Source organism: Momordica charantia (genome assembly GCF_013281855.1).
Source record: "Momordica charantia cultivar OHB3-1 chromosome 9 unlocalized genomic scaffold, Mcharantia_2.0 BLBB01000009.1, whole genome shotgun sequence".
NCBI classification, from domain to species: domain Eukaryota; kingdom Viridiplantae; phylum Streptophyta; class Magnoliopsida; order Cucurbitales; family Cucurbitaceae; genus Momordica; species Momordica charantia.
Genome location: NW_028275167.1, coordinates 4583562 through 4595952, shown reverse-complemented (window position 1 = coordinate 4595952; position 12391 = coordinate 4583562). Strand labels below are relative to the sequence as shown.

Below are 12391 nucleotides of genomic sequence, written 5' to 3'. Positions count from 1 at the left end.
GTGTTGAAAGCTGTTGAGCAATAAGAAGCTCATGTGGTGAAGATCATCATGAAGTTTCCCAAAGTTTGAACACTGTTCTCTCATTTTCGTAAACAAATTGTTGTCTCGAGTTGGATATAGTTTCAATTTTATCTCTCTCTAATTTTAAAGGCTTTGATTTGATCTCATCCGTGGATTTGTGGCGCAATGGTAGGGAGTCTGACTCCAGATCAAAAGGTTGCGTGTTAGAGATTAAACTCAAACCGTTAAAATTAAAGTACTAAATTATAGCTAAGCTGAAATCAATAAAATCAATTCTGTAAGATAACTTGGAATATTTAAATAGGACAAAACTGGCCCTAGTGGGAGATTTAAAATAAGTTGTGCATTGTGTAAGGGAAATACCTGGGGCTGCATGGAGACCAAGTAGCAAGAGAGAGAAAAAAAAGAGGAGAGAGAGGGAGAGTCAAAGATTTAATTTTTTTTTATATTATCTTCGAGTAATTCTTTGGGCTCATCAATCTTGGTTGAATCCTATTTTTGGACAAGTTGTTCATTTGAGCGTTTTGGATTCTGATACCATATTAATATTCATGGAGTTCCATCTCAAAATCAATTGGCAACGAGAGATAATTCATGTTTATTATAAACTATTGTTAGGTCCCCTTTCTGTTCAATGTGGGATCTTTAACACTATTAACATAAATCATACGATATTGATTCCGAACAATTTTTTAAAAAATGGTACAAGGTGTAATATTTTCAAATGAAGAAACAATATGTATATAATAGTAAAACATTTACTTACAAACATTTGCATGTTGTTGTTGATAACCTTTTATTTAATTAATAAATCAAGTAGTTGCTTTATTTATATGGTATGATTATCCAAGTAAATTAATTAATCATTGTGTCCATGGCACACCAAAAACCAATTTGAACTCTTTCTATTATTCCTTTTTTTTTAATTGGGCTCTTTTTTTATTTTTAAAATTTGATTGCAAAGTGTTTTTAAAAAGTGAATAATTAAACCAATTAAATATTCAGTAGTTTTCATAATTAAAAAAAAAAAGAAAATATATATATATATATATATATATATATATATATATATATATATAATGAATAAATGTAAACCAATGGTCAAATGGAACTTGTCTTTTATTCTCGATATTGAATCTCATCACCTAATCCTTAAACTTTTTAAGAAAGTTTACAATGAGCTAAAAGTTGGAAAGGAAGGTTATTTGCCTTTAAGGCACATGGAGGAAAAATCTCGTCAAAACTTAATTAATTTGAGTGTTATAAAAAAACTTAATTAACCATTATACGAGTAACTTTAACTTTGAGAAGAAAACTTCGAATAAACTAAAGAAGATTCATTGACCTAATCTTAGAAGACTATGATTTAAATCGAAAGAATACGGAATACGTGTCTTAGTTTCGGAGATATTTGGATGTTTAATAAAGTCTTGCTTACAAGTCATATGGTGCTAAAAAAAAATTTCACTTTTTCTAACATAACAATTTGTCATCGTAGTTAAAAAATTTAGGAAAAAACTTTTGCTGACGTTTTTTTCGTCAACAACCGTTGTTATAACTACGTCCGAAGATTTTTTGCTGACGAAAACGAAGTCGTCGCCATAAGTATTCTCTCCGACGAAAATAAAGGCATCTGTAAAACTATTTATGGTGACGATGGATTTTTCATTAGAAAACATAGTTTTTCATATGCTCTTTTCCATTTTCACACGACGAAATGTCATTTTTTGCGCTAGCTTCAAATTCTTGTAGTGATATTTGGAGAACTCTAAAATAGTTGGATTCATTTATTGCTCAAATTTTGAAACTAAATATTTCATTAATGACAAGTAATTTCTTTTAAGCAAATTAAAGTTAGAGTGGTTGGCCTTCCAACATTTGGAGAGAGAGTTTGATCATGAACAACGCCTATGTTGAACAAATGGATGACATTTCATTACCTTTTTCCATAAGAAAAGCACTTTCCGAAATTTAGGGATAATTAGGAAATTTGTTGTTTCTAAGATGCCTTATATTTCTTTCCTACGTAATGTAAAAAACTACGACTAATATTATCGAATAATAACAAATAATGCAAAAGCCAAACCGAGCATAACTCAGCAGTAATTAACATATATCTCACATCCCCACATGTTCTACTAAAAATAATAATAACAAAACAATATTTTGAATTCAAATATATATATATATATATTATGTGTATAATAATTAATAAAATTAAATAATGTATCTCTTTAATATTCCTATATTTCTTAAGTTTTAATGTTGCAAACCTACGAGAGAAATTGTTGATTAAATTTTGCAACCTACTTCCATTTGACGTTTCAAGTGCGATTAGGGATATGATTCAAGATAATGTTGTAACTTACGTAATGGAAGTAGTATAGGTTGCAAATAATTGGTTCCTCTCGTATGTTGTCATAAGTTTCAACCATTGATTGAATATGATTCGAGATAATGTTGTAACTTTAACGTTTGTATTGAAGTTTCAAGTGCGAATCAACGAAGTTTAACTAAATTTTAGGTTTTAGAATTTTAAAATAAGTTTCATAATTTTAAAAATCAATGATCGCAGCGGAAGCGTGGTGGGCCCATAACTCACAGGTTCCAGTGATATTACCACGCACCCTGCCTTCAGTAAGATTTTCAAACCATTTTTTAAAAATTAGATAACAGGACAAATGAATACATCACGGAGTCCTAAATAAACTTTTAACACTGAAATATAATCAGATTCGACATCGATATTTTCATAATGATACACAAAAATTTGACAAAATATGAAAAATAATCAATAAAATTTCAGTAAAACATACCTAATATTAATATTAATCAATTTTAACTTATTTAGAAATGTCGAAACGATTATTTGTTAATTTAAATATTTTTCTCAAGTTTTTTATTTTTATGAATTTTTTTTAGAAGTATCATCACCATTTATTTGATCATGACACATATTCCATTGAAACCTTTCCAAATTTTGGAGATAGATAATATATGGAAAACCCTCATTAAATATCATTCATAAAATAATTACCATTATACCACACAAAAAATAAAAGAAAAAAACGAGGAATATACACTTTCAAAGTTCCTCAAACATAGAGAAAATCTATGAATAATTTGAAGGAAAAAAAAAAGCAATAAACATTGTTCCAAAGTTATAACACAGCAGCTCTATCAACTTCAATTCATTCACAACGCAAAGGCGTCTATCCCAAATCATGATGGCCAACGGTTTAAGATTTAATATTCAATAAAAATATTAGTTAAGGTGTCCATCAGTTTGTTCGGATATTCACGGATATAAAAAAGAAAAAAAAAAACTTACATGCGATGACCACATATTCCATTGAAAATTTTGGAGATAGATAATATATGGAAAATTCTCATTAAAATACGTTTCATTTTCAATTGAATTACAATACCATTCATAAAAGAATTACAATTAGACCACAAAAAAGGAAAGGAAAAAAACGAAAAATATACACTTTCAAAGTTGATCAAACATGGAGAAAATCAATGAATAATTTGAAGGAAAAAAAAAACAATAAACATTGTTCTAAAGTTATAACACAGAAGCTCTCTCAACTTCAATTCACAACGCTGCAATGGCGTCTGATCTCACCCTGTGATCCAGCGAGGACATCAATGGAACCCATTTTGACCATCGCCTTCCCAAATTTGGCAGCCCATTTGGAGCCATACTCAGCATTCTTCAACACCATTTTTGAGGTTGAAGAACTGCTCAACAATGTTTGATCGGAGCTCAGCAGCCCACGGCGGTTCTTCAGCTCCACGTAGTACTGATTGTCCAGCCGATTGGGGGTGGAAAAATCAAGCGCCACTGCCGGCTGCTCGCTCCTGTCACCGGCGAAGCTACTCGGCGGCGGGCATTTGTTCTTCAAGTAAGCTGCGTAGGAGGGGTCCATGGAAGGGTCTTGTGGGTGAGTTGCGTTGAAGAAATAAAGCCTATTGGCGAAGGTGGGGCAATGGGCTACTCCGATGGAGTGGGCGCCGGAGAGAGTCACCATCTCCGCCGCTGACAGCCCTTTCCGAGCGAAGTTCTCGATGAGTTGATCGGCATTGGAAGAGGGACGAGGGAGAGCTCCGGCTTCTTCCTTTATCGAGATTCGTCCGTCACGACGGCCAGCGGGTACATCATAGCTGATACCTATTAGAAATACGAATAAAAGATTATTTTTACTATGATCGGTTGGTTTTTTAGTCCAATGGTAGTTTAACACGGATATTATAATCTATTTATTTAAAATTTTGAGTTTTGCGTTAGTTTAATACCTCCAACTTTACAAGCACTGTCGCGGGCAGCGAAAGCAAGAATATCAGCACAAGACACAGTGTTGGGACAAACAGCCTCAATTTGAGCCTTGGCTTTGTCAATAACCTCAAAACCTCGTAACGTCTGAAAGTTTGCAGGATGCTCTCTCTCCGCTGAATTTCCGGACGTGGATTCTAAAAGTACAGAACCATCGCAACCCTGATATAATCACACCCAAAATAGACTTAGAAAATCAAATTAAAATTTTGAGGAATTATATAATTCAAACGGGATGGAAGAAAAAGAGCAAAATAAAGTGGTTAAATGTCTAGTTTGACTCTTTGTTTCATGATTGTGTTTATTGAATTCTTGTAGTTTAAAGACTTTTTAATAGCCCCATACATATACTTTCTAGTTTTACTTTAAATATGACTAAAAACATCCCTATTTAATTAAGTCGTTGTGTCATTAACTCTGTCAATAAATGATAAGTTGAATTATGACAGATTCAAGTTTTTTATGGCCTAACTAAACAACACAAATCAATTACAAGAACTTATTGTAAACAAAATTAAAAATTTTGAAGTCTCAAAACCATTTTAAAGCAACTAACCAGAATTCATCAACAAAACTTCTAACTTAACCCGGAAAAAAAAAACTGATGTTTGAGGAAGTTAGAAGCATACTCTAACGAAGCAATCATGGAAGTGCAGTCTAATGAGACCGGCCGCGATGCCGGGGTTTTGAGAGACGGCTTTGTTAACAGCGTTCTTAACAATGGCCTCAGCATCAGGGCAAGATGATTCATAGAAACCCACTTGTAGATCAGATGCAGAACCCAAATGGGAGATCAGAGAGAGGAAGAAGATGATAGAGGGGAGCTTTGAGAGAAGTTGCAACTTTTGAGAACAAGAAGAAGAGGAAGCCATTATTGGAGCCAAGTAAGAGATTATGGTGAAAAATAGGATGATTTTACTCTTTCTTGGAATTTGAGGAATATAATTAAGAGGTGATTTCTGATAATGTATTTATAAGAAGCCTGATGATGAATTTTTCTAAGTTTGAACTGTTCTGAAAATTGGAGGAGCTAATTTTTTTGACTAGGCAAAAACAAAAGCCCTAGTGGGAGATTTTATATAAGTTTTACTGGGTTTTGTGGCAAGAAAAGGCCAAAACCTGTGGTGGCTTGCTGCGTGGACCAAGAAGAAATCAAACATTTGCATCCAACAATAATATGTCTCCCATTTCTAATCTCTTTTTTCCAATGGACTGGGTTAGAAACTCTTATTTTATTGCTAAACCTCGTTTTTACTATCATTAAATATTTTGTGGATGTACTTAAAAGATACATAAGTTGTCAATTTTTTAATAATAGTAAAGACCATGATTCTAAATATTCGTCGATATGTTAACATTTTCATCGACATGTCTATATTTTTATGGGTTCGATATCGATATAAAGGGTAAATCGACATTTTTATCATAGTAAAAAAAATCGACAAAATATGAAAATATCAACAAAATGTCACAAATATATATATATATATATATATATATATATATATTAATTATTTTTTAACTTATTTAGAAATATGAAAATGTTTATTTGTTAATTTAAATATTCTTTACGATTTTTTAAATTCTATAACTTTTATAGAAATATCTATGGACATCGACATTTTATCGATATTTACATCAATATTTCGATGAAATTGAGACCTCAACATTTACATCGATATCGACATTTGGTAAAGACAAGATTTGGTGAGCCTAGTATTTTCCTATTTTTAACTTTGCGTTTAATAGTTTCTTAAAAGTTTAAAAAGAATTTAATAAGGTATCTAAAACTTTTTATAACTACGACTTACTTAGTATCTCGGCTATAGAAACCTTCTACTACTACCACTAAATTTTTGATAGATTATAGGAGGTAGAACTTCAATAATATTTAGGGGTTAGACTTGTCAATAACATATCTCGGTGCTAACTACCTTTGAAAAATTTTACGGTTCATTATTTTTTACTTGTTTTTAAATTTCTTTTTTTACATTTCTCTTTCTTATTTGTCAACAATTTGATGGTGGTGTTTTCTAATGAGTACCTACTTATTTTTCATAGAAATTTATTGCTGCACCCACCACTAAATTATTGACATATTTGGGAAAAGAAATTTAAAAAAAAATGTCTCTTCTTTTTCTTCGTCTCTATGTTTTTCTCCTACTTATAAAAAGATTTAGCGGTAATCTGAGTAGTAGGAGATTTTCCACTATTAAAATGTATTTTTCAATTTTATTTGTTGTACTTAATAAGTTAAAAAAAATATATTCAGAGATTTTTATAAAATACTACTGGATTGTTCTATCTATTAAAATAATTTAAAATAATATCTGATTCATTTTAAATGGTCCGAGCAAATGATCAAAATAATTAGTTAGCTTAACCTTGAAATTTGGTTAATAAAAAAACGTGGCAAAAGAAATTATCAAAACTTATTTAAAAGTGTGCATTTGGTTAATCCAACGAGGAAAAAAGAGATACATCACATATAGACTCTCATGTATGAAAACTTGAAATTTATTTTAGTTCATTTTATTTTTAATAATATTATATTTAAAAAAACCACTTATTCTAATTACTCGAAATTTGAAGCATGATCTTAAATTCTACTTCCACGTGCATGACAAATAATAAGAACTATTTATATAAATGGCATATTATTTTCAAATATAGCATAAGTTTAAAATATTTTAAAAAAATAAGCATATAATCCAAACCAAATGTAATCCAGAGCATTTCTCAAAAAATAAAAAATAAAAAAGCAATATAGATCCCTCCAAGAAAAAAAATTATATTTATGCTATATATTTAAACAAAGGTAAGATTATGACCTTTTTTTAATACATATTACTTTTTTTTAGTACAACATGTATGCGAAAAGACGGTCGTTTCTCTCTAACCAAATAAATTAAAAGGATCGAACAATAATCAAAACGTAAATAAATCGAAAGAAATAGTAACTTAAATCACCAACAACAAGCACTAAATATAAGAAGGTAAGCTCCCCCGTTTATCTCCAAGAGATAGTTTGGGTGGGCTGGGATTTCAAGAAATATCCTTGAAATATTGGATTCAAATCACATGGAACGTAATTCCGTCAAAAAATGACTTGTTGCGAATGTACGGGTATGGGAACAGTGCTCCTACCATAAAGGTGGCCACCCGACTCCGGAGTAATAAAAAAAATTCTAAAGCACATGCTCACAACATGATATAATGATATGAAAAAGCTTCAAAACATAATCCTCATCTTGAAATGCTTTCGCAATTAGTTAATTGCCCGTTGTTGAGAGGTTCATGTATGAATTAAATGACACAATCTATCAACTTAAGCTTTTGAGTTTAATAATAGTTTATTTATCCTTGATATGTTATCAGAGTAAGAGGTTTTATATTCGAATATAATTTATGTATTGTTGTTTCTTCCCCACTTATCATAATTTCCATTTATTGGATCTTGTCGTTAAGTCGTAATTGAAGCCATTTGTTCTAGGTCATTGGCAAAAAAAAATTGGGTTAACGAGACTTTTGTGATATTCATATTTTATCAACATTTTCGTTAATATTTCTATAAAATTCAAAGATCGTTAACACCTTTGGTTTGAATTAGAGTCTTTTATTATCTTAATTAGTTTCAACATATGCTATATCTATTTAATAATTAAACTCCATAATCCTAACAATAACAACACCCTTGATTCTGGCTTATGGGGCTTTACAAAAAAGTTCTCAATCCAATGAGGAAAGGCAATAAGACGAATACAAACAAAAATTTCTCCTTGAACTCGAATATGCTTTCATTATTCCAACTACCATAACATTTATAAGAAAAATGAATTACAAGAAAAGCTTCAAAATAACAATGAAAGAATTACATAAAAACGAGAAATAATATACACTTCAAGAGTAAAAAATCAATGAATTTTAACAAAACAAGAAACCTTTTTTTCTTTTGTTCGGTAATGAAACAACAAAAAGTTCAATCAGGTGTTCAGATTGAAGCTCTGAAATTAATTCACAACGCTGCAACGGCGTCTGATCTCACCTTGCGATCCAGTGAGAACATCAATGGAACCCATTTTGACCATCGCCTTCCCAAATTTGGCAGCCCATTTGGAGCCATACTCAGCATTCTTCAACACCATTTTTGAGGTTGAAGAACTGCTCAACAATGTTTGATCGGAGCTCAGCAGCCCACGGCGGTTCTTCAGCTCCACGTAGTACTGATTGTCCAGCCGATTGGGGGTGGAAAAATCAAGCGCCACTGCCGGCTGCTCGCTCCTGTCACCGGCGAAGCTACTCGGCGGCGGGCATTTGTTCTTCAAGTAAGCTGCGTAGGAGGGGTCCATGGAAGGGTCTTGTGGGTGAGTTGCGTTGAAGAAATAAAGCCTATTGGCGAAGGTGGGGCAATGGGCTACTCCGATGGAGTGGGCGCCGGAGAGAGTCACCATCTCCGCCGCTGACAGCCCTTTCCGAGCGAAGTTCTCGATGAGTTGATCGGCATTGGAAGAGGGACGAGGGAGAGCTCCGGCTTCTTCCTTTATCGAGATTCGTCCATCACGACGGCCAGTAGGCACATCATAACTGATACCTATTAAAAGTACGAATAAAATATTATATTTACTATGACCTATCGATTTAAATTTTTTTAACCTAAAAGTAGTAAAACATGGTATTATAATCTATTCATTTAAATTTTTGGGTTTGGTGTTAGTTTAATACCTCCAACTTTACAAGCACTGTCGCGGGCAGCGAAAGCAAGAATATCTGCACAAGATACAATGTTGGGACAAACTGTCTCAATTTGAGCCTTAACTTTATCAATAACCTCAAAACCTCGTAATGTCCGAAAGTTTGCAGGATGTTCTCTCTCAGCCAGATTTCCAGATGTCGATTCCAAAAGCACAGAACCATCGCAACCCTGAAATGATAACACATAAGAAACTTATAAATCAAATAAAACTTCTCAAAAATAATATAATTCAAATGAGCTCCAAAAGGCAAGGTATATTAATTAGTTAAACCATAAGTTTGGTCTCGCACTTTTCACCGTTGTGTTTATTTATTTAGGCCAAACTCTTATATTATCCACTAACTATTAAGAGACAAGTATTAAAAAGATATATTAATTCTATTAGATACAAAATTTTGAATATTAAAAATTTTCTTAAATCTTTTGAAGTTGAGGGATATCTAACCGAGCAAAAAAAATTCGAGGAGAGTTTAGAAGCGTACCCTAACGAAGCAATCATGGAAGTGCATTCTGATGAGGCCGGCCGCGATGCCGGGGTTTTGAGAGACGGCTTTATTCACAGCATCCTTGACAATGGCCTCAGCATAAGGGCAAGATGATGCATAAAAACCCACATGTAGGCTTGCAGAAGCCAAAGTGGAGAAAGAGAGGAAGAAGATGATGCAGGGGAGAATTTTGAACTTTTGAGAACAAGAAGAAGAAGAAGCCATTATTGAGGCCAAGTAATTATGAGTTTTTTTGTTGGGTTTGTGAAGAAAAAAGTGATGCTGATAAACGTATTTATAGGCTTGAAATGAATCAGAGAGGGTGAGAAAATTGGTCTTTTTAATTTACTTATGTGAAACGAAACCGTGTGTTGAAAACTTGAAAGCTGTTGATTAATTGGCAGAGGAGCTGAAATTATAAAGCTGGTGAAATAGGAAGTTTTCTAAGTTTGAAGTGTTCTTTTGATGAACTAATATTAAGATAATTGAAACTTTCCCTCTCCTCTCTCCATGATTTCTCAAATAAAATATTTGTTTATGATCGATCAATTTTGTATTCACTACTTTTAAATGTTTGATAACCAATTAAAGAAAAGACGTGTAATAATAGAGACTTTAAAATAAATAAAATATATATAAAAATAATAATGAATTGTGATTTAAAAAAAAATAATGAATTGTGATTTTCAATAGTGGCCATAATAAAATTTAGTTCTTACTAGCAAAGTATTTTCTTTTTTCAAATAGATTAATTGGAGAGAGAGGTGATTATAATTGACTAGAAGAAGAAATCCCTAGTGGGAGATTTTTTTTGTTTTTTTTTTTCTTTGAAAAAACCCTAGTAGACGATATTAAATCTAAAATAAGCTGTGTGGGCATAGGAAGGAGGGGAAAAAGGAAAACCTTGGCTGCATTGGACCAAGTAGGTGTAGGGAGAGAGAGTCAACATTTTCATGTTCATATTATAGTGGTTGGATATATAGAATCAATCAATTCATGCACCCTCTTTAAAAAAAAATATATATATATATATATATAATTCATGCACTCTTATTTTTACGTGGAGAGTCGGGAGGTAATGTTTATTTTTTTTTTCTCATTTTCAATTATTTAGAAATATAAACGTTTTGGTAACTGTTTCTATTTTTCTATTTTTATTTTAAAAAATGTTTTTAAAATTATTGTCTAAAATTTTTAGCAAAAAAAAAATTCAAGTTTCTTGCTATTATTCTTGTTTCCAATTTTCTTCAAAACTTAGATAAAAAATTTGAATGTTTACTTTGAAAAATTAATTTTCATATACAATTTTTACTTTTTTTTATTTAAAGTTTTAGAGAACACGTAACCATTGTTTTTGTTTATTTCTTTGATAAAAAATAAATAACAATAAATAATTACAAAAGATAATTTTATTTTATTTTTAATAAAAAATATGAAACTAGAAACAAGAACCATAAACGTTGTTACTTAATAACCTCTTAAAAGGCATGTTTCATATATTTGATCCACAATTAATTTATTGTTTTCAAATACACTCAATCAAATTATTACTTCACAAGTTTAATTTAGTTTATTTAATTTCTTGTGTTTTAATTTCAAATACATATAATTGTATTTGATCAAGATTTAATTTAATTTCTTATTTTTAAACATGAACCTTGTTACCAAATACAACCATTTTAGTGCAACCAAATAAAGTTGGGATTAAAATCATTTTTAAGGAAATAAAACCATGGTATAGAAAACGTTTGAAACAATGCTTTTAAAAAAACTGATTAAATTAGAAGGTATATCAAACACGTATAATTACTATAGTTAGATGATAATACATTGTGTAATTTTTCTCATCCTAAAATAGATAAATAATTTTTTTTTAAATAGTCTAAGAAATGAGCCTTGAAAAGCTTCTCAAATGTAAAAAGAAAAAAAAATCATTAGAATTATTTAGTGTTGAAATTTGCTTGATATGAAAAAAACGTGGAAAAAGAAATGGTCAATACATGGAAAATTTAGTTGAAAAAAAATACACCGTTGACTATCATTGATGTCAATTTTGATAGTAGTATTTTTTAAAAGAATAACGTACTAATAATTTTTTATTCTACTTCATGCTTCTTTAAAAAAAGTCTTTGATATATATATATATATATATATATATATATATATATATATATATATATATATATATATATATATAATTTAACGATTACTCTGTTTATGCAAAGGATTGCACTACGCTGTTTGACGAACCAAACTCGAATCCGGTCCCCGGCTCGATCTGAACTCAAGAGTGAACCTGCACAAGGTAAACTCTCTGACGCTCAAGTCAGTGTAGATCGGACTCAATATTAAGTTCGAGGTAAGATTCGATACCTGAGCGTGAAATGAGGCCCTCTATTTATAGGTGGCGGGTCCGACAATATTCACGACCGGCGGTTACCTTTGTCCTTTTTCACGTCGAACCTGTCGGGTTTGAGCAGATCAAACCCTCCCAGGTCAGACCGGGGCTCTTTTACACTTAGCCTTATGGGCGAATCCAGTCTCCTCGGCAGGTTCGAGGTGGACCTAGGATACTTTATTCCTTGAACACCAATGAGCGTCTTTCACGTGTCCCAGGTATTTTTACCCCAAACATACCCCATTTTTAATTGAGTTAGGAATACAAAAATTTAATAGATTTAAAATCAACCAATCGACATGGTTTTTTTAGTTAGAAATATATGACACCAGATGCAATCATGAAACCTTTTTATCTCACATCGCTTGTGTTACTGTTGGTGAAGTCTTTATAAAGAA

The 12391-nt window shown here is 31.5% G+C and overlaps 2 protein-coding genes across 2 annotated transcripts; both read right to left on the bottom strand.

Annotated features, from left to right (window-relative positions):
* Nucleotides 1–3483: 3483 nt before the first annotated feature.
* Nucleotides 3484–5267, bottom strand: LOC111020144 (peroxidase 5-like). Its single transcript, XM_022296717.2, has 3 exons — nucleotides 4987–5267; nucleotides 4321–4519; nucleotides 3484–4195 (listed from the first exon to the last, which is right to left on the bottom strand). Exons 1-3 carry the CDS (start codon nucleotides 5227–5229, stop codon nucleotides 3615–3617), a joined length of 1023 nt encoding a protein of 340 aa, XP_022152409.1. The 5' UTR covers nucleotides 5230–5267; the 3' UTR covers nucleotides 3484–3614.
* Nucleotides 5268–8319: 3052 nt separating this feature from the next.
* On the bottom strand, nucleotides 8320–9874 carry LOC111020034 (peroxidase 5-like). The gene is made up of 3 exons (XM_022296581.2): nucleotides 9593–9874; nucleotides 9080–9278; nucleotides 8320–8948 (listed from the first exon to the last, which is right to left on the bottom strand). Exons 1-3 carry the CDS (start codon nucleotides 9818–9820, stop codon nucleotides 8368–8370), a joined length of 1008 nt encoding a protein of 335 aa, XP_022152273.1. The 5' UTR covers nucleotides 9821–9874; the 3' UTR covers nucleotides 8320–8367.
* Between the last annotated feature and the right edge of the window lie 2517 nt (nucleotides 9875–12391).

Coding starts and splice junctions, on each gene's coding strand:
- LOC111020034 (XM_022296581.2), bottom strand. CDS start 9,820: ATGGCTTCTTCTTCTTCTTGTTCTCAAAAGTTCAAAATTCTCCCCTGC. Junction 9,279..9,592: donor TCCATGATTGCTTCGTTAGG/GTACGCTTCTAA, acceptor TTATCATTTCAG/GGTTGCGATGGTTCTGTGCT. Junction 8,949..9,079: donor CAGTGCTTGTAAAGTTGGAG/GTATTAAACTAA, acceptor TACTTTTAATAG/GTATCAGTTATGATGTGCCT.
- LOC111020144 (XM_022296717.2), bottom strand. CDS start 5,229: ATGGCTTCCTCTTCTTCTTGTTCTCAAAAGTTGCAACTTCTCTCAAAG. Junction 4,520..4,986: donor TCCATGATTGCTTCGTTAGA/GTATGCTTCTAA, acceptor TGATTATATCAG/GGTTGCGATGGTTCTGTACT. Junction 4,196..4,320: donor CAGTGCTTGTAAAGTTGGAG/GTATTAAACTAA, acceptor TATTTCTAATAG/GTATCAGCTATGATGTACCC.